At 44.2% G+C, this 22,697-nt stretch overlaps 1 protein-coding gene across 7 annotated transcripts in view; it reads left to right on the top strand.

Annotated features, from left to right (window-relative positions):
* LOC143815207 (transient receptor potential cation channel subfamily V member 3-like) overlaps positions 1 to 22,697 on the top strand; it is a 106,582-nt gene that overhangs the window by 53,730 nt on the left and 30,155 nt on the right. For all 7 annotated transcript variants that reach the window (XM_077294212.1, XM_077294211.1, XM_077294217.1 and 4 more), the window contains 2 exons: positions 2,029 to 2,205; positions 18,711 to 18,851. In XM_077294212.1, the coding sequence (XP_077150327.1) occupies positions 2,029 to 2,205; positions 18,711 to 18,851 (318 nt within the window). The remainder of the gene's footprint in view (positions 1 to 2,028; positions 2,206 to 18,710; positions 18,852 to 22,697) is intronic.

Raw genomic sequence — 22,697 nt, 5'->3', positions numbered from 1 at the left:
GGCAGGGCAGTCAGTTTAAGGCGGGCTGTCTACCACATATCACCTATGAAGTCTTGGGGGGCAATTGCGGGAGAGGGGCGTCTCTAGGGTCCCGGAAGAACTCCAGGCCTACCTGACAAACGGGTGCCATTCCAACCTGAATAACAGGGAGGGATGGAATACGAGAAGAACATCAGTGAATCGAGTTGTGAGGGAACTTAAGAAACAGACACGACAGTTGTGGGGTACTTTCCGTGAGCACAGCAGGGAAGGACTACAACACATAGCGCTAAGAAGGAGGGCACTGATTTCCACCTGTGAGGAGAACTCTGGAAGTGCCATCGGACCGACCGGACTTGCGCAGCCTGGTGAACCGTATTCTGGACTGCGGACTGAGAGATCTCCAGTAAAGAGGTAAAGAGACTGCAACCTGGTGTCCTCGTTATTTACCGCGACCTGCACCCCACAACTGCACCGCTACACCACCGTTACTGCACCATCATCATCATTTATTGCACCGGACGTCCCCCACTGACGGACAGGGCCACGGACCGGGTCCAGCCACCGTGACAACCCCAAGACTGAAACTCAGAGGCCCGGCTCCGGGTACCCCTAGGCCCTGCGGCGGTGTGGGGGCGCTCCACCAGCATTCTAGGGGCTTATTTCAGCCAGGTCCCTGAATGTACTCAGACACACAAACTCCTCGCCGGAGGTGCCAGCATTCTAGGGGCTTATTTCAGCCGGGACCCTGAACACAATCACACATGACCACACTGGCGCAAAGCACATAATTTAGAAAGACACTAGCGCATGGCCATGCGAGCCTTTTATAGCTGCAGCCTGAACAGGACCTTCCAAGAAGGACCAATGAGAAGCTGCCGCAAAGCCTGAGCACCTTCAGGACCTTCCTGGAGGACCAATGGGCTTTGCTGCAGTATCCAAGCATGTGACCCTCAATCTCCAATGAGAGATCTTACCCTGGGCATGCTCAGAAGGAGAAAAGCAGGACTTAGTCCCAAAAGCGTCTGCTCGCCGCTGCCCAGCACTGACTACAATAGCAGAAGCTGGAAGAGCAGCAGTAATCCTCCTCACAGAGTCAGATTGAGCGAGACGCTGAGACCGACGTCTCCTCTGAGCAGACTCCACTGCGGCAGGAAAAGAATGGGAGACCGCAGCGGAGATGGCCCGAGATTCCCCCTGTGCAGAGGAGGGAACTCGACCCCTAACACATAGTATCTAACACTGGCCATGTAGTATATAGCAGCCACGCAGTATATAACACAGCCCACGTAGTATTTAGCAGTGTGGGCGCCATGTTCCTGTTTAAAAAAATAATTAAAATAAAAAATACTTATATACTCACCCGCCGGGATCCAGCGAAGCTCTGTCGATGCGCGTGCGGCTGCCGCCATCTTCCGTTCCCAGGATGCATTGCAAAATTACCCACATGACTTAGCGGTCAGTCTTCTGGGTAATTTCGCAATGCATCTCTGGGAACAGAAGATGGCGGCATACACAGCATCAATAGTAAAAAAAAGTTGGTCACAAAGAGTTAATAGCTGCGTTAACGGAGTGCTTTACACCGCGGTCCGTTAACGCTGGCGTTAACCCTGTGTGAGCGCTCAGCGCTGACTGCTGGGCAGTAAAGCAGCGGCCATTTCGCTGCCAGACTATGGCCGTCGCTGATTGGTCATGGCAATGGTCGTGGGCGTTTTGCCACGACCAATCAGCGATTGGATTTCCATGACAGACAGAGGCCGCGACCAATGAATATCCGTGACAGACAGACAGACAGAAAAACGGAAGTGAACCTTAGACAATTATATAGTAGATATGTGGGCGAGCCTACAGGGCCAGGATTGGTCTCACCTGTCACCTCCGGATCCAAAGTCATGGTCGTCTTTGACTACAAAGGATGAACGGCATTGCAATTTAAGAAGAGATTTTTTTTAGATATTTCTATTTATCATAAACGTATATAATTTCTAATCTATAGTGTGAACTATTACAGCCCATACACATAAAATAATATTAGATGTTGCCTTTCAGATTTTCTCATGTGCAGGCTGACATCAACGGACACTGGAAAAACCTGCTTAATGAAAGCACTGATGAACATAAATGGGAAGACTCCAAAGATAGTGCACATTTTGATATCATTTACAGAGAAACATGGTTTTCTGGACAGATTTATCAATGCCGAATATACAGAGGAGAATTACAGAGGTAATTAAAATCAATAGATCAATTTACTCATTCGTAGCATTTTCATAAATATTTTTAAGATCTTAGATCAGCCATTGTAAAAAAAAAAAAAGGAAGAACTTACCTGAAAGGGTTATTTCCATCTTCACAGATGAGTGTTGCTAGATTGTGTAAAAACAAGCACTTTTTCAATTTATTGTTTGTTAAAATTTTCAGCCATCCTTGAGATAGCAACATTTTTCTTTTCAAAGCTCTAGGAGACCGACCACCGCTCTTGTCTAGCTTGCAAATCCTGCACTGAATCTGGCCAGGATTAGAAGAGAACATTGCACTCCAGAGATCCCAGCCAGCTTCAAAGCAGCGCCTAAGCTCGATAGAAAAGAGCTTAAAATTATAACTGTAATTGTGCATGTTTGGTTACCGTGATTAGACAACCAAACTTGTGGTCGGTCACCTAAGCAACAAACTCTATTGAAAAGTATTAATATCTCAAGAACTGCTAAAAAATCAAATAGATAATAAATTGCACAAGTGGTTGTTTAACAAACATTTCCAACAATTCTCATCTCTAATGATGGGAATAACCCTTTAAAGGGGTATTCCCATTCCAGATAATTATGATATATGAATTGGACATAAAGGTCTGGACTCTGGCATATACGTGCTAGGCAATTTTCAGAAGTCCCATGGAAGTGAATGTAAAGAGCTGCACATGAGCAGCCACCTACACATTTACAGTGACACAGGGATTCACTGTTAAGACTGCCGCAGGTCCCATAAGTACGACCCACATCTATTAGACATTTATGGCATATCCACTAGGAAAAGGAAATACTTTTTAGGCCGGCGTCACACTAGCGAGTTTTACGGACGTAGGAGCGCAGAAAATACGTCCGTAAAACTCGCCAAACAAACGGCACAATTATTCTCAATGGGGCTGCTCCTATTAGCCGTATATTACGGTTCAGTATTATACGGCTTTCTACGGCCGTACAAAATCGCAGCATGCTGTTTGTCAGCGTATTGTGCAAAAAAATGCCAATCAAAGTCTATGGGGGCAAGAAAAATACAGATTCCACACGGACCTGCAGTGTGACTTGCGAGAAATACGCAGTGATGTTAGTGAAAAGCCGGTAATTCAATTGCCGGCTTTTCATTTCTCCTTCCCAAACCCGACAGGATATGAGACATGGTTTACATATAGTAAACCATCATATATCCCCCTTTTTTTGCATATTCCACACTACTAATGTTAGTAGTGTGTATGTGCAAAATTTGGGCGCTGTAGCTGCTAAAATAAAGGGTTAAATCGCGGAAAAAATTGGCGTGGGCGCCAGCACAATTTTCTCCGCCAGAGCGGTAAAGCCAGTGACTGAGGGCAGATATTAATAGCCTAGAGAGGGTCCATGGTTATTGGCCCCCCCTGGCTAAAAACATCTGCCCCCAGCCACCCCAGAAAAGGCACATCTGGAAGATGCGCCTATTCTGGCACTTGGCCACTCTCTTCCCACTCCCTGTAGCGGTGGGATATGGGGTAATGAAGGGTTAATGCCACCTTGCTATTGTAAGGTGACATTAAGCCGGATTAATAATGGAAAGGCGTCAATTATGACACCTATCCATTATTAATCCAATTGTATGAAAGGGTTAAAAAAACACACACACACATTATTAAAAAGTATTTTAATGAAATAAACACACAGGTTGTTTTAATATTTTATTGCTCTCTCAATCCAGCTGAACACTCTCGCTTGACAAAATAATAAACCCACAATATACATACCCTCTGATGAACCGTCACGTCCCACGAGGTAATCCATCTGAAGGGGTTAACTCAATTTACAGGCAGGAGCTGCACTAAAGCACTCGCTCGTGCCTGTAACCCCCGGGGAATGAAGGAAAGCTGAGTGATCTGTACTCACATTGAGTTGCGGTGAGGCGCCCTCTGGTGGATGAACTCATGAACTGGAGCCTTGGAAAAGTTCCCACGCTCGAGTTCATATGAATTCATCCGGTTATGCTGCCTCAACATGTGTGTCTAATGGATGCTCCAATAAAGTGTTTCAAATTCCAATTTAAAGAATGGGATCAGCCCCTTTCCTCCATAGAAAAGTGTTTTCTAGGTTCTCTTATATTACGTGCCTGCTCATTCAGCATCAAACAGCTACCGTATATGTAGTGTCTGCCATAGAGTTCCCCAGTGTGTGAAAGGCAATGTTCACCTATATAGTGCTTGTCAGAGAGTGTCCTGCCCCTAGTCTTCAGTGATTGCTTTCCTATAAGCTGAACAGCACAGTGGCTCAGTGGTTATCACAGTGGCTCAGTGGTTATCACAGTGGCTCAGTGGTTAGCACAGTGGCTCAGTGGTTAGCACTGTTGCTTTGTAGCGCTGGGGTTAAAATCCCGCCAAGGATAACATCTGCAAGGAGTTTGTATATTCTTCCAGTGTTTGCGTGGGTTTTCTCCAGGTTCTCCGGTTTCCTGTCACACTCCAAAGACATACTGATAGGGAATTTAGAACAAACAAGCAAATATTGGCCTAGCTATTAGTGGCACTTCCAAAATTAATTATTAACTTACAAACATGAGGACGCAAATGCCATGTGTTTAAAAATTGATATTAATCTTTATTTAATAAAATAGTACAGTCAGATTAAAATTTCTTGGGAGAACACAAATTACAAAAAGGAACTGCAAGCACAGGAATAAAGTATACCTTATATATTTATTTATACCAGTTGAGATGCTATGGCTCTTAGGAAATATATATTGCTCTATAGTGCTATAATAGATGGACAGGTAGATGTAATAGTACATACGAGCCCCAAAAAAAATATGTTCATAATCTAAAAATCTAAACTCTCTAGCATATAACAACCTAGGTTTAACTAGTCCAGTGACTTATTTATACAGAAGTATAAGATTTCTCTGAAATAATTCCAATTATTATAAACATAAAGTGCTATGTGCTTAAAATAAATCAGTCCAAATGGACAAGGTGCAGGCACATTAAGTCTGGGAGATAGTTTATAGTGATAGTTAGATTCTTGCTTAAATGCCTATGAAAATTAAAGGTAAAATAAATCAACTCAAAAGTTTTGTATCACAATTGGTACTTATGAGATTCAATGCACTGAGCAATCTACTCCTACTTGCCAACAGTACACCTATGCTTTATAAGTCCAGTGGTTTAAATTTACTACCAGGTACAACTTATTGTACTCAAATTAAAATTCCAAATGGAGTAATTAGCAAAAGATTGTATCTGAAATTAATCCCATGGTGACAGAAATATGCATGGTGCTTGTTATAAATACTACCAATACTGGTGCCAGCTAAATAAATAGCAAGAGAGAGGAGAGGAGAGCTCTAAGATAATAAGGTATTCATGACCTGGTTGCAGAGTGATGCCCCGACGCGCGTTTCACGTTAGCTTCTTCCTTAGGGGGGTTTTCGGTGTGAGCATGGTGATTTACTGAGCCTTTTATACCATGCTTAATCAGTGGTGGCAGTGGCAGCATGTGGCGCTTCCGTCGGCAAAACCGGGTGTGACGTCACCACAGTTCGGCGTCTCTCGTAGCTAGTCCACTCCCCGTCCAACACATTAGATCAGAGGGTGGAGCCATCAAACGAAGCAGACACGTCTTCATGAAGACCCACTTTCCGGCAGTCTAAGGAAGTGCACACCGCTCAGGGACCCTTGAACTTTGCGTGTGTATGTAAAACCGCTATGTGCATTGCACAATTTTTTGGAAGGAATCATCACCAAGGAAATAAAGGACAATCTGATACATATGTACCCCAAAATGGCCTGCATTTATTTCATTCCCAAGATTCATAAAAATCTAACAAATCCCCTTGGATGTCCTATAGTTTCAGGGAATGAAAGCTTGTGTGAAGTAGTTGGTATTTAGATTTTCATTTAAAACCTTCTGTGTATATGCTACCATCACATATCAAGGATACGGGCGATCTACAAAATACGATTAAAGGTATACCTTTGAAGAGCGATATATGGTTTGCTACTCTAGACCTTAAATCCTTATACACATTCATCCAACATCATGATGGAATTCGAGCAACAACATTTTTTGGGGATATGTCTGACTATAACAGGGATTTTACTTGTTTTTTGATCACTCTTTTGGAGTTTGTATTGAAACATAATTGTTTCATATTTAAAGAAACATTTTATTTGCAAAACCAGGGCACAGCTATGGGGGCAGCATTTGCCCCATGGTATGCCAATCTGTTTTCAGGCATGTGGGAAAGGTCAATCTTTTTTTACCAACCCCATAGCATTTATACAGAAGGTCCTGTTCTGGGTACTCTTCATAGATGACATTTTTATGATATGGCACGGTGTACAGAACATGACCTCCTCACTTTCTTTGAAATCCTAAATGATAGCAAACTCAACATCAAACTCACATCTAAATATACGGTAATCAAAACAGCATTGAATTTTTGGATGTTCTAGTTTATAGGGGAGAAAATGAACGTATTGAGACAGACATATTCCGAAAGGATACAGCTGTAAATTCTCTACTACATGCAACTTCTTCTCATCCTAGGCCACTAATAACTGGAATACTTAAGAATTAGAAGAATTTGCTCTAATGAAGCAGGCGGATGCTCTTTCAGCAAGATTTTAAGACAGGGGCTACTCTAAGTGATGCATTAAGAGAGGCTTGAAAAAAGCATCATCGGTACAGAGAAAAGACCTGTTACAGCCAAGGGCAAAACCTGTTACAGAAGAAAAGGTGAGATTCATTTCAACCTATAATGAAAAGTGGTCATATATGAGGCATGTATTGGAGAAATATTGGCCGATGATTAAGATGGATTCAACGTTGACAAAATGCCTGGACAACAAACCATCTATCACATATAAAAGATCACGAAACTTCAGGGATCTATTGGTCCAAAGCTATTACAAAGGACCCAGTATTGAACAAGCATTTGGTTCCAGAGGTCCGAAATGGGGATTCTTTCCCTGCAATAATTGTATTGCCTGCCCAAATATGTCTCGAGGAACAACATTCCAATCTAGTGATGGAAGGAAGACTGATACCATCACACAACATATCACCTGCAACAGTATCGGTGTGGTCTACTACGCGGTATGCCCATGTAATAAAATCTATATTGGCCTGACTTCTAGACCATTAAAAAAACGCGTAAGAGAGCATTACAGGGATATAGTGAATTCTTGGAACACAGAAGACGTATCAACCTTAAAACCAATACCCAGGCACTTTTAGACCAAGCACAAGTGTAATGCCAAACTTTTGAAAGTAATGGGCTTTGATAAGGTGTATATAGATCAAAGGGGAGACAACTGGAGGAAAAATCTGGCCCAACTTGAGGCAAAATGGATCTCCAAGATCAATACAGTCCAACCCAATGGGTTAAATGAAGTTCTGAGTTTTTCCGCTTTCTTTTAAAGCTTGTTTTTATATTTCGTTTTATGTTTTAAATTTGTCTGTTTGTTTGCTTTTATTCACTTATTCTCTCTCATCTATGCAGCTATACAACCTATATACTTACCATATAGGTTTCGGGGTTCCTTTAAGATCATTGGCGGTAGAGATGGTCCTGGTGGTCCTGTTGTCCGGTGTGATGTCGCTGTGATATACCTCATGAAAACTTGAAGATCAAAAAGGGGAAAAGAATATTTAGTATTTGCTATCCTTTTGGAATGATTTTTTTTTTTTTAAATAAAGTAAAAGAAAAAAATTTGTAAAAGGACCTTCTTTTAAATATTACATTTAAATCTAACTTTTTATAGAGTTAATAAAACAATTTTCTCACTTATATATCTTGTCTAAATATTTTCACGGTTTTTACTATTCTCTATGCACATAGGGGCAATGTTTAAATGCACGGATGCACTTTATCTCTTTATTATTTATTTTGCACTACTATTATCACCAACCTGACTGTATTGGCTTCAGTAACCTCCAAAGCGTAATATGCATTTCACGTTTTATTCCTTTATTTGTAAACTGGAGAGGTCACATTATGAAGCACTTGCAATTTAATTACAGTATTTTAAACATAGCTCCTAGGTTGCACATTTCATTTTTTCACCTTTTTCCAGGATCTTTACTCACTACTTGATTTGGTTTATAATAGTCAACACTTATTATAGTTTGTATTTTTCCTGTGCTTTCCTTTTTAATATATGATCAACACACATTAATGATTTCAGTCACTATTAATACATAATTTTTATTTCTGCCACCATTTGCAGTTTTATTCTTAGTGCTTATTCACACATTTTTTTCTGTGTGATCCGTAAAGTATTCATTCACAGTAGTTCCTTAATTTTGAACCACATACCAAGACATCTATAGAGTGCACCTTATCTGAATGATTTAAATAAATCACAAGGCATTCATACCTCGATTCATATGAATAACACATCACATGATAATGCCTAAAGTGTATATCTTACTGTATATCCACAGGATAATGTATCCTGCATCTATATGTGGGATTGTGAAATGCACATAGCGTTTTTACATACACACGCAAAGTCCAAGGGTCCCTGAGCGGTGTGCGCTTCCTTAGACTGCTGGAAAGTGGGTCTCCATGGAGACGTGTCTGGTTCGTTTGCTGGCTCCGCCCCTGATCTGACGCTTCGGACAGGGAGTGGACTAGCTACGAGAGACGCCGAACTGTGGTGACATCACACCCGGCTTTGCCGGCGGAAGCGCCGCATCCTGCCGCTGCCACCACTGATTACACATGGTATAAAAGGCTCAGTTAGGCTACTTTCACACATCAGATTTTTTGCATCAGGCACAATCCGGCGAATGCTGGAAAAAACAGATCCGGCGCAGATTGTGAAAAACTGATACGACGGATCCGTTTTTTTCGACGGATCCAACTAGCACAGGGGTCAGGAACCTTTTTGGCTAAGAGAGCCGTAAACGCCACATATTTTGAAATATAATTCCGCGAGAGCCGTACAATATGTTTAAAGGGCCATTGACAGATCAATCGCTCCAATGTTCACTTAGTAGAGCAAGGAATGCTCCTCCCTGCTGTATAAAGCCACAACTGGACTGAAACAATGGTAATTAGCAGTAAAAAAATTAAATAAATAACTTACATTGTGAGCTTGCGATGCATGACATCAGTCCAGCAGTCTGGCTTCTTCTTTTTCCTGCGCATGACTGGAAGCTGGCATTCTTCCCACCTGATGTTGAGAGAATGCCAGCTTTGAGGCATTCGCAGAAGAAAGAAGCTGGAATGTTGGACATGTCACACAACGCATTGTCAGTTATGTCAATTATCTATTTTATTATTTTACAGCGAATTATTGTTTAGGTCCAGCGGTGGCTTAGTGCAGCAGAGAGGAACACTCCTTTGTGTACTAAGTGACCGCTGGAGCAATTGTATCTGTCAGTGGCCCTTTTAAAAGTGTTGGTCTTACAGAAAATGAACAAAAAAGAAAGGCTCAGACCCATAGGGAACTAAAGCATTTACTACTTAAAGTGGTACATACAAGCAGGCACACCCAGCGTAATAAATAATTGAACTTTATTAAATAGTCTCACTGTACATAAAGTGCACACATTGACTTGTATTTAATTTTAAAGAACAACAAATCTCCGAACTCTTTTTTTTATAACATAATAACATTTTAATGCTGTTGCTAACCAACGATGAATAGAATACTTCCTACCATTAATGTGACTTCTGGTGCTGCATGGATTTGCTGATGGCTTTGTAATCTGGTTCATACGTGGTGAGGTTTAGCTTCATGCAGGCGTTGAGACTTCCATCCGTTAAACGTGAACGTATGTTAGTCTTGATGTGCTTTAGATGTGAGAAAGACTGCTCGCATGCATAGGTAGAGCCAAACATTGTCAGTACAGCAATACCCACACGCTGCAGTGTTTGGTATGTGACAGGAAGTGCATTCCAAGCAGGGGCGTAACTACCGCGGTCGCAGCGGTCGCCATTGCGACCGGGCCCCGCAGGTCAGGGGCCCCGGGCCGGCAGGTCTGAGCAGGGCCGGGCTGGCCATCGGGCACTTCTGGCAAATGCCAGAAGAGCCGATGCCAGTAGTGGGCCGCTGCACTGTTCCTCCCCCGGAACCCCCCCCAGTGCCGCCGCCGCCGCCGCATTTAACTATACCGGCGTCTATGACACCGGTATAGTTCAATGCAATGATGGGAGGAGAGAGCGTCACCTGACGCTTCCTCTCCCATCATTCCCCGCTCTGCCTCTGACAGTACACTGCGGGTGCGCGATGACGTCATATCATCGCGCACCTGCAGTGTCCTGGGCAGACTTCAGCCGCCAGGAGCAGCGCGGGCAAAAGGAAAGGTGAGGAGAGTTTTTTTTTTTTTTTTCTTTTTAACCGGACTGTGGGGCCATTATCGGGGGGGGGATGAGATGAGATGTGGGCTGTGCTCTATATATCCCTGTGCGGGCTCTGCTGTATATACCCCTGTGGGGACTCTGCTGTATATATCCCTGTGCGGGCTCTGCTGTATATATCCCTGTGCGGGCTCTGCTGTATATACCACTGTGCGGGCTCTGCTGTATATACCACTGTGCGGGCTCTGCTGTATATACCACTGTGCGGGCTCTGCTGTATATAACACTGTGCGGGCTGTGCTCTATATACCACTGTGCGGGCTCTGCTGTATATAACACTGTGCGGGCTGTGCTGTATATACCACTGTGCGGGCTCTGCTGTATATACCACTGTGCGGGCTGTGCTGTATATACCACTGTGCGGGCTGTGCTGTATATACCACTGTGCGGGCTGTGCTGTATATACCACTGTGCGGGCTCTGCTGGATATACCACTGTGCGGGCTGTGCTGGATATACCACTGTGCGGGCTGTGCTCTATATATCCCTGTGCGGGCTCTGCTGTATATACCACTGTGCGGGCTGTGCTCTATATACCACTGTGCAGGCTCTGCTGTATATATCCCTGTGCGGGCTCTGCTGTATATACCACTGTGCGGGCTGTGCTCTATATACCACTGTGCGGGCTGTGCTCTATATACCACTGTGCGGGCTGTGCTCTATATACCACTGCGGGCTGTGCTCTATATACCACTGTGCGGGCTGTGCTGTATATACCACTGTGCGGGCTCTGCTGTATATACCACTGTGCGGGCTGTGCTGTATATACCACTGTGCGGGCTGTGCTGTATATACCACTGTGCGGGCTGTGCTGTATATACCACTGTGCGGGCTCTGCTGTATATACCACTGTGCGGGCTGTGCTGGATATACCACTGTGAGGGCTGTGCTGTATATACCCCCTGTGCTGGCTGTGCTGTATATACCCCTGTGCGGGCTGTGCTGTATATACCCCTGTGCGGGCTGTGCTGTATATACCCCTGTGCGGGCTGTGCTGTATATACCACTGTGCGGGCTGTGCTGGATATACCACTGTGCGGTCTGTGCTGGATATACCACTGTGCGGTCTGTGCTGGATATACCACTGTGAGGGCTGTGCTGGATATACCACTGTGCGGTCTGTGCTGGATATACCACTGTGCGGTCTGTGCTGGATATACCACTGTGCGGTCTGTGCTGGATATACCACTGTGAGGGCTGTGCTCTATATACCCCCTGTGCTGGCTGTGCTGTATATACCCCTGTGCGGGCGGTGCTGTATATACCCCTGTGCGGGCTGTGCTGTATATACCCCTGTGCGGGCTGTGCTGGATATACCACTGTGAGGGCTGTGCTGGATATACCACTGTGCGGTCTGTGCTGGATATACCACTGTGCGGTCTGTGCTGGATATACCACTGTGCGGTCTGTGCTGGATATACCACTGTGCGGGCTGTGCTGGATATACCACTGTGCGGGCTGTGCTGGATATACCACTGTGTGGGCTGTGCTGGCACCCAACACCATGTTGCAGTGCAGGAGATTCCTGCAACAGTCCGAGGCGTATCTAGGGGAAGCGGGGCGGGGGAAGGTGGGGGGGTTGTGGGGGCGGGGGAAGGTGGGGGGGGGTAGGGGGGGGTAGGGGGTGGGGTAGGGGGGGGGGTAGGGGGGGGCCCCATTTGGAAGTTCGCACCGGGGCCCATAACTTTGTAGTTACGCCACTGATTCCAAGTTTTGACAATCAGCTGGTCTGCATGTTGGAGTTGTTTCATTTCTCTCCACTTGTGTTTGCTTGCCAACTCTGCTTGCTGTCGTGCAAGTTTTTCCAAATCTTCATTAAGTGATTTAAACTTATTCACCCACATGTCTGAAGCCTTCAGGTCAGCAGCTTGTAGCTCAAAATCTCTGATGGAGACACCAGGGATATAACTCAGGTCAGTGCTGTCCAGTGCACACTCATGTGGATGAGTGATGAACTTAAAAAGACGAGTGTGCTCACGAAATTCTCCAAAGCGCGCTTTGAATGATTGCAGGAGATTGGATGTAAAGCCTGCTAGCTGCTGAATATCAAGATGTTGTGCAGGGTCATTTGCTGTGCATGCATCTTTAAACTCTCCCAGTTTTTCAAAGTGTATTAAACGACCTGCTTCAATGTCTGCGATAAACAGTTCCAGCTTATTTTCAAATGCAAACACAGCTTGTTGAAGCGATAAAACTGTATTACCAACGCCTTGCATTTTCACATTGAGCTGGTTCAGATGTTCAGTCATATCTACAAGATAGAAGAACTTCAGGAGCCACTCAGTGTTGGACAACTCAGGATGGTCAACGTTTTTCATTTCAAGAAAAGTTCGTATTTCACTCAGACAAGCTGCGAAACGGCTGAGCACCTTCCCTCTTGACAGCCAGCGCACGTTGCTGTGCAGAAGCAGACCAGGATAATTATTCCCAACTTCATCCAGGAGTGTTTTAAACTGGCGATCATTTAAAGCACGGGCAACAATAAAGTTGACCACCTGAATGACAAGTGACATCACCTCACCAAGCTGCTCACCAAACATCTGAGCACAAAGTGCCTCCTGATGTAGGATGCAGTGAAAACTAAGGATAGGTCTTTTTTCATGTTCACGAAGAAGCGCTACAAATCCTTTGTTTTTTCCTACCATGCATGGAGCACCATCAGTACACACTGAAATAAGTTTATGCATTGGTAGATTTTTTTCTTTAGTGAACTCAGTGAATGACTTGAACAAATCATCCCCTCTTGTTGTCCCTTTCAGAGGCAAAACAGCAAGACTTTCCTCATGTAACGTGTCACCGACAGCATACCTTGCAATGATGCTGAACTGAGATATATGGCTTACGTCAGTTGATTCATCCAAAGCAAGAGAAAAGAACAGAGCTGTATTTATGTCCTTCACTTGGGATGCCTCAATCTGATTTGCCATCATGATGGCACGGTCATGAACTGTTCTTGCTGACAGAGGCATGTCTTTTATCCGTTTGATAATCTTGGCTTTATCCGGAAAATCATCAAAAAGTTCATTGGCAACATCAAGCATAAATGTTTTGGCATACTCCCCATCTGTGAATGGTTTTCCGTTTCTGACAATTGCCAAAGCACCAACAAAGCTAGCCGAATTTAAGTCACCTTGTTGGGTCCAAACTCGAAGTTGCTGCTGACTAGCTTGCACTTTGCACAGCAGCTCTTGACAGGCTTTCTTCCTGCTGTCCCCTGCAGGATATTTCGATGCAAATGAAGCATGGCGCGTGTCAAAGTGGCGCTTTATATTTGACCGCTTCATGGATGCAATTTTATCATTGCATATAAGACAAACTGGTGAACCTGCTCTCTCCACAAAGGCAAATTCGTCTGTCCACTCCTGCTGAAAAGTACGATACTCCTCATCCTTCTTTCTTTTAGCCATCTTCTTCAATAAAGGGCAGTACTGTGGGGTGAAAAGAAGGCTCTGAGTCATTATTTCTTTAATTTGTGGATTTGTCTGCAAGCAGGGCCAACTCCAGGTTTCTTTTGGTCCTTGTGCTATAGAACTTTAGTAGACCTCTAGAAGAGCTGTCTTCTTTTCGTCACGGGTTAGTCGGGTGCTGACGCCGGCCGTGTTCAGCTGTCACTTTCAATACCCCAGCATGGCCCACCATATGGGTAAGATGTCAGCTGTAGGGATACCTACTACACCCCAGTAGCCCCCCCCCATCCAGTGACTACAGGTGGTGTGCCCTTACCCATACCTATTACACCCAGTGACTACAAGCAACATCACCCACCCCTGCCCACGTACCTATTACATTCAAAACATCATAATTTTATCTAATAAAGCCCCATTTGTGTTTAGATATTTTCTTACCTCAAATTTTATCCTTGGGGGGAGTCTGCAATTTGATTGAAGGTCGCTTCTTCTCAACTTGGTGTTCTTCACCAATATGGCGCAGATAGCTTCACAACTTCCAGTCTTTCCGAGGAAAAAACAGTCACTGAGCAAAGAAGAGACACTGTGACAGGAACAGTCAAAACTCCTCTTCTGGGACATAAATCTGAGGTCAGAACAATAGGTAAGTATAAAGGGGCTTTATTAGCTAAAAGGAGCAAGTACTTCAGCAGTGAATGTAGCTCATTGCTGAACTAATAACTCTGTTTTTGTATCAAAGTGACATTCATTTTAATTTAACACAGCTTATCTTGATCACTTTATTGAGTTTGTCACACAAGCTTATTGTTTCTCACATTTTCCCATATATAGAATAACCCACATTCACACAGAGTAATACAGCACAGAAAATTGCACTCCTCAGTGCTGCCTGCGTGAGGCTAGCTAGAAGCACAAGGGCTGTGTATACTGCCCAATTTCAGTCCAGAAATGCTGCAGCATTCCTCCTGCCACTGAGCTCCTATTGACATAAAGACCCTGACAATAAATGTTGCAGGTCTGCGCTGACCTCCTGTTATGCTCAAGAGGAGCTCAATGGGAGCCCACAGGACTCGCAGAAGCATTTCTGCACTCAAATTGGGCAGTATACACAGCCCATGTTCATCGCGCCAACACTGAAGAATGAAGTACAATTTTCAGTGCTTCATTCCTCAGTGTGAATAGGAGCCTAAGTGTGCCAAAAATCTAGTTTCTCTGAGAATAAGACAGTCTTATATTACTGTCACCCAAAAACGTGGGGTGTCTTAGAAAACACCTGGTGGAAGCGGTGGGCTTCTAACAGTAGAGGACCACCACTGATGTCACAGTCCCATCACTGCTATCCGCTGCCTGTATACCGCTGCCTGGAATAGTGGAGGCTGCAGCGCTAGCTGTGATAGGATTGTGCAAGATGTCACATCCTATCACCTCCACCGCAATCCTGGAAAGCACAGGGGTGTCACTGCCTTAAGTGCTGTATACAGGCATCAGTTAGCGGTGATTGGCCTGTGACACTATTAGGCTGCTTTCACACTGCAGATTTTTTTTTTAAATATGCGCTGATTTTATCTGCTATCCATAGAAGTCTATGGAGACTTGCGGATTCTGCATCCATGCCACAGTTGCAGAATCTGCTGCGATTCAACCTATTGCAGTGTCCTATATTTGGCAGAAGTCCCATAGACTTCTACGGGGCTGCAGATTGCATTCCCGTAAATATAAATAAGCATCAGCATAATGCAGTGAAATCTGCATAGAGAAAATTTTGATTACGGCAGATGTTATCTGCCGCTGATTCAGCGACAGATAAAATCTGTTCTACAGTGTGAACATAGCCATTTCCCCAAATAAAACCTCTCCCTCAGGACTCCCCTGGAATTAAAGGACTTCTGCCACCTATATTTCATGCTTGGGGGCTTTTAAATCATCTCTGACTTGGGGGTATAAGAAACTGATTTAAAGCCCCCCAAGAGTGAACTAGCAGCGATCGGTACCTGCCGAATATGTAGTTATATTCGTTGTGCTCTGCAGCTCCGACTACCGGGTTGATCCCTGCATCTTACGTCACGCTGCTCCCTCTCTCAGAGGTAAATGGAATCTGCTGGCAGCGTATGCGCACCAGTGGCAGCACGACGTAAGATGCACGGTTCAACGCGGAAGTAAGAGCTGCGGAGCACAACGAATATAAATGGAGGGGGTTATGAAGCTCATGTCTCCTCGGTTCAGCAAGCGCCGAGGAGGCAGAGCCGGCGGCGCATGCGTGCTAGATTGAAAGTATATGCAGCGATCCCACACAGATACGTCAGATAGGTAGGAGCCCTGTCTGCGAGCCAGATACGGCCATCAAAAGAGCCATATCTGGCTCGCGAGCCATAGGTTCCCGACCCCTGAACTAGCATATCCAGATAATTGGATAAAAAAAATTGGAGCATGCTCAGTTTAAAAAACCAGAATCCCTCATTTTCCAGATCCGGCACCTTCCGGCTCCCATAGGCTTCCATTCTAGCAAACATACGGACGTGCTTCTGGCTTTTTCACCGGAAACAAAAAACATTGCTCTGGACATTTTTTCCAGAAACCAGAAACAGCAGATTTGCGAAAACCGGACGAAACGCAATGTCATCCGGCTCAATCCAGCACTAATACTAAGTCTATGGGAAAAAAGACGGATCCAGCGGCAACATTCGCCGGATTGAGCCTGACAGCAAAAACCTGATGTGTGAAAGTAGCCTAAATCACCATGCACACACAGAATAAACCCCTAAGGATGAAGCTAACGCAAAACGCGCGTCGGGGCGTCACTCTGCAACCAGGTCATGAATACCTTATTATCTTAGAGCTCTCCTCTCCCTTGTTATTTATTTGGTTCGCACTAGTGATGAGCGAGTGTGCTCGTTACTCGAGTTTTCTGAGCATGCTCAGGTGTTCTCCGAGTATCTTGGGCGTGCTCGTATATTATGTGTGAGTTCCCGCAGCTGCATGATTTGCGGCTATTAGACAATCTGAACACATGCAGGGATTGCCTGTTTATTAGGGACTCCCCACATGTATTCAGGCTGTCTCAGAGCCGAAAATCATGCAGCTGCCGAGACTAAAACATAATCTACGAGCGCGCCCAAGATACCCGGAGACCACCCAAGCATGCTCGGAAAACTCGAATAACTCGAGTAAGTTGTTTTTTAGAGGATTATTTTTATGCACATCACCTGATTTACTTAATTGATACTTGGCTCTCAAGCTTGAACAACACGTATAAAAAGTATCATGTGATCAAAATACAACTTGCCTAGTAATTCTGCACACAGTGTACTTGGCACCAGTATTGGTAGTATTTATAACAAGCACCATGCATATTTCTGTCACCATGGGATTAATGTCAGATACAATCTTTTGCTAATTACTCCATTTGGAATTTTAATTTGCGTACAATAAGTTAAACCTGGTAGTATATTTAAACCACTGGACTTATAAAGAATAGGTGAACTGTTGGCACGTAGGAGTAGATTGCTCAGTGCATTGTATCATATACGTACCAACTGTGATACAAAACTTTTGGGTTAATTTATTTTACCTTTAATTTTCATATGCATTTAAGCAAGAATCTAACTATCTTTATAAACTATCTCCCAGACTTAATGTGCCTGCACCGTGTCCATTTGGACTGATTTATTTTAAGCACATAGCACTTTATGTTTGTAATTATTGGAATTATTTCAGAGAAATCTTATACTTCTGTATAAATAAGTCACTGGACTAGTTAAACCTAGGTTGTTATATGCTAGAGAGTTTAGATTTCTCAGTGCATTGCTTCTTACAAGTACTAACTGTCATGAAGGATTTTTTTCTGGGACAGTTCAGCCTTTCTTGTCTTATTTATATGGGAAACACCTATATGAACAAATGTTTTTTTTGGCTCATATGTACTATTACATCTACCTGTCCATCTATTATAGCACTATAGAGCAATATATATTTCCTAAGAGCCATAGCATCTAAATTGGTATGTATAAATATATAAGGTATACTTTATTCCTGTGTTTGCAGTTTCTTTTTGTAATTTGTGTTCTCCCGAGAAAATTTAATCTGAGTGTACTATTTTCTTAAATAAAGATTAATATCAATTTTTAAACACATGGCATTTGCTTCCTCATGTTTGTAGGTTAATGATATGGAATTTAGATTGTGAGCCCCAGTGGGGACAGCGATAATGTCTGTAAAGTGCTGTGAAATTATAGGGGTTGCCTGACCTTAGCCTACAAGTCCTTGTGACTGCAGACTTGTAACTCACACTGCGGACTGTGAGGATTCTGTGGTGCCGGGAGCAGGTGGTCATGTGACCACAAGCATGCGATTTGCATACTCCCAGACACATTCCTACTAAACTTTATCTGGTTCACTCAGTACACTCGCACTGAGCGAGGCAGCAGCGCATGTCTAGTCGGCAATGACTGCTTGTATGCAAATTGTATACTTGCAGTCATGCGCCCGCAGTTCCTGGCATAGTGGGCACAATGTGAGGATTCACAAGTCTATAGTCACAGAGTGACTGCAGACTTGTAGCCTAAGATCGAACAACCCCTTGAATAGTGCTATATAAGTAAGTAAAATGAATATAAACATGCCTATTTTGCAGTGAAATACTAGAATACTGCACACTGCTTGGTAGGATGTCAGTGTGTCACACATATGTAAGATGTTATGAGCCATCTACTCCTTTGTCTTCTAGGTCAGACTGCTTTGCATATAGCAATTGAAAGACGACAAAATAAGATTGTTAAGTATCTTCTGGATAAAGGTGCTAAAGTAAATGTACGTGCCCATGGACATTTCTTTAACCCAAAGAGCAGAAATTATGGATTTTACTTTGGTAAGTAACCCATTTATGTGGTCACTAAAGTATACAAATGACCCCTACTTTCCCCTCAGTGGGTTCTAACCTGGAGATCAATGACCCATGGACGAGCGTCACTAGGCTTCCTCGGTCCAAGAGAGCCTCTGCCCAGTGTCTGTTGACTCGCACCAGGCACAGATCGGGTTCAACTGGAACGACGGTGTCCGTGGTGCAGATGGTCTGGGCATACATCAGTACCAAGCAACTAAAACCACAGTTCATGGGTTCAGCAGTCAGGGGGCAGTTGGCAGCCACGTGTACTGGCCCTTGGCACCACCAGCATCTGATAGCGGCGGCACCACTAGTCTACAAGACCGATTTAGGACAAACTGGTCTCCTGCCACCCTCATTCCAAGCTTAATTCTGACTGACACCAGCAGACGGTCCTATCCCTATTCAAGGCTCCTGGCCTAGAAGTAGTCGGCATGATACCTGTAGTGGGGCAGAGTCCTGTACTAAGTCCTGGGTGGCCATATAATGCTCAATCGGGCTAACCTTGTGATCTAGGTTACCTGGGTCCCCTTGTCCCACGCAGAGCTGTATGGCTACTGGCAGAGTTTGCACCAAATGGTCACCTACTACCCTTTCTAACATCTGTGCTGGGATCAAGATCTCAGGCTGGATCAATTTTTTTTAATAAATGCAACAAGTCATATGCCTGAGACCTAGCGGGTCGGGCCTCCACAAAGATCCACTGTACAACTCTCTGTGTCCGTACATAATTATTAACCCCCATCCAGGCAAGGATCTCACCTTTGAGCTTCCCATAATCCTGGGTGTCCTCTGGGGTAATGTCAGAATAGACCTTCTGAGCACCTCCTATCAGGAATAGAGCCACCACTCCAGCCCACTGGGAGTTCTGCAAACTCTCCCTCTTTGTGATTATTTCAAACACTGTGAGGAATGCTTCCATGTCATCTTCTGGACTCATCTCCCTCAATGCTGACCTGACTTTGTCCCAGGCCTGTGGACAGACTGGGGTTGTTGGTGTGGGTGTCTCTCATAGAGCTGCAATCTGTTGTGCTAACAGGCGGTTAGTCTGCTGCTGTTTTGCCACGGAGTTGACCATCTGCTGTAGGAGTTCCTGCATGTTGTCCATAGGAAGGAGTTGTAACGTTGAAGACTTTATTACGGACATGCAGTTTTCTATGGGCTATGCCTTAGTTCGCACAGACGACATTCTCCACCATATGTAAGGCAGTGGCTTTCACCGCAGTGCAGTAATGAGGCAGTGATCCAAGATAGTGTAACTCAAATGTCTGTTTTTGGCAACTTACAAAAATGAACTCAAAGGTTGTCCTCTGGTTCGCAGCTGGATCGTCCATAACAGTCCATTGCCGTAGGCGGCTGCACCACTGTGTAACTCATGGGCGTGGCAATGGTTTTGCTCTGTCTCTGACCTGTGTTTAATCTCACACAGACTTGACATTATACAGCTTCTGCTCTGTTGCTTGCAAAACCAAATACTGACACACCCAAACCTTAACTGAAAGTTTAAATGGGAATCATAGACATGGGCCACTCCCAAGACCCTGAGTTGAGGGAGGGATCCATCCCACTACCATCCTACAGATCTATCTAAAAATAAAAGCCCATGTCAGGTATTCCTAAATCTGACTTAATAGCTTGACCAAGTCCATACTGTCTTTTATTTGCGTTGTAACCACAGCTGTGTCTGTAATTACATTGCTCCTCCAGAGGGTTCAGTATGCTTCTATGCGCATCCTAGGGGTCCCTTGTATATGATTCCCCTCACTGCCTCGCAATATATATAGTGGGTAAGGAAAGTATTCAGACCCCTTTAAATTTTTCACTCTTTATTTCATTGCAGCCATATGGTAAATTAAAAAAAAGTTTATTTTTGTTCTCATTAATGTACACTCTGAACCCCATCTTGACTGAAAAAAAAACAGAAATGTAGAAATTTTTGCAAATGTATTAAAAAAGAAAAACTGAAATATCAAATAGTCATAAGTATTCAGACCCTTTGCTCAGTATTGAGTAGAAGCACCTTTTGAGCTAGTACAGCCACGAGTCTTCTTGGGAATGATGCAACAAGTTTTTCACACCTTGATTTGGGGATCCTCTGCCATTCTTCCTTCCAGATCCTCTCCAGTTCCGTCAGGTTGGATGGTGAATGTTGGTGGACAGCTATTTTCAGGTCTCTCCAGAGATGCGCAATTGAGTTTAGGTCAGGGCTCTGGCTGGGCCAGTCAAGAATGGTCACAGAGTTGTTCTGAAGCCACTCCTTTGTTATTTTAGCTGTGTGCTTAGCGTCATTGTCTTGTTGAAAGGTGAACCTTCAGCCAAGTCTGAGGTCCAGAGCACTCTGGAAGAGGTTTTCATCCAGGATATCTCTGTACTTGGCAGCATTCATGTTTCCTTCAATGGCAACCAGTCGTCCTGTCCCTGCAGCTGAAAAACACCCCCTAGCATGATGCTGCAACCACCATGTTTCACTGTTGGAATTGTATTGGGCGGGTGATGAGCAGTGCCTGGTTTTCTCCACACATACCGTTTAGAATTATCATCAAGAAGTTCTATCTTCATCTCGTCAGACCAGAGAATCTTATTTCTCATAGTCTGGGAGTCCTTCATGTGTTTTTTTGGCAAACTCTATGCGGGCTTTCATATGTCTTAGGCCGGCCTCACACTTGGCGTAAGACAATACGCCACGTATTATACGTCCGTACTACGGCCGTAATACAGAGAAATGTTCCCAAAATATTGATCCGTAGTCAGGGTGTTTCAGTGTATTTTGCGCATGGCATCCTCCGTATGTAATCCGTATGGCATCCGTACTGCGAGATTTTCGCGCAGGCTTGCAAAACCGACATCTAATGGATTTATGTGCTCAAATGTTCAGGAAAACATATATACAGTATATATATATATATATATGTCATTGAGACACATATATATATATTCTGTATTTAGATTTCATTCAGCGCGATATCTGTGAACAGCCGGTAATTCAATTGCCGGCTTTTCATTTCTCCTGCACAAACCCGACAGGATATGAGACATGGTTTACATACAGTAAACCATCTCATGTCCCCATTTTTTTTGCATATTCCACACTACTAATGTTAGTAGTGTGTATGTGCAAAATTTCAGCGCTGTAGCTGCTGAAATAAAGGGTTAAATGGCGGAAAAAATTGGCGTGGGCTCCCGCGCAATTTTCTCCGCCAGAATGGTAAAGCCAGTGACTGAGGGCAGATATTAAAAGCCAGGAGAGGGTCCATGGTTATTGCCCCCCCCCCGTGGCTAAAAACATCTGCCCCCAGCCACCCCAGAAAAGGCACATCTGGAAGATGCGCCTATTCTGGCACTTGGCCACTCTCTTCCCACTCCCGTGTAGCGGTGGGATATGGGGTAATGAAGGGTTAATGCCACCTTGCTATTGTAAGGTGACATTAAGCCAGATTAATAATGGAGAGGCGTCAATTATGACACCTATCCATTATTAATCCAATTGTTGGAAAGGGTTAAAAAACACACACACACACACACATGATTTAAAAGTATTTTAATGCAATAAACACAGCGGTTGTTATAATAATTTATTGTTCTCTCAATCCATCAGGAACACCCTCGCTTGGAAAAATAATAAACGCACAAGATACATACCTTCTGGTGAACCGTCTCGTCCCACGAAGTAATCCATCTGAAGGGGTTAACTAATATTACAGGCACGAGCCCTGCTAAATGCAGCTGTGCTCCGTGCCTGTAATCCCCGGCAAATGAATGAAATGTAGGTCATTGACCTACATTTCCTTCAGTCGCGGTGATGCGCCCCCTGGTGGATGTCCTCATCTGACC

This window comes from Ranitomeya variabilis, chromosome 3 (genome assembly GCF_051348905.1).
Source record: "Ranitomeya variabilis isolate aRanVar5 chromosome 3, aRanVar5.hap1, whole genome shotgun sequence".
NCBI classification, from domain to species: domain Eukaryota; kingdom Metazoa; phylum Chordata; class Amphibia; order Anura; family Dendrobatidae; genus Ranitomeya; species Ranitomeya variabilis.
The sequence above is the reverse complement of the archived record's forward strand: the minus strand, read 5'-3'. Positions and strand labels throughout refer to the sequence as shown.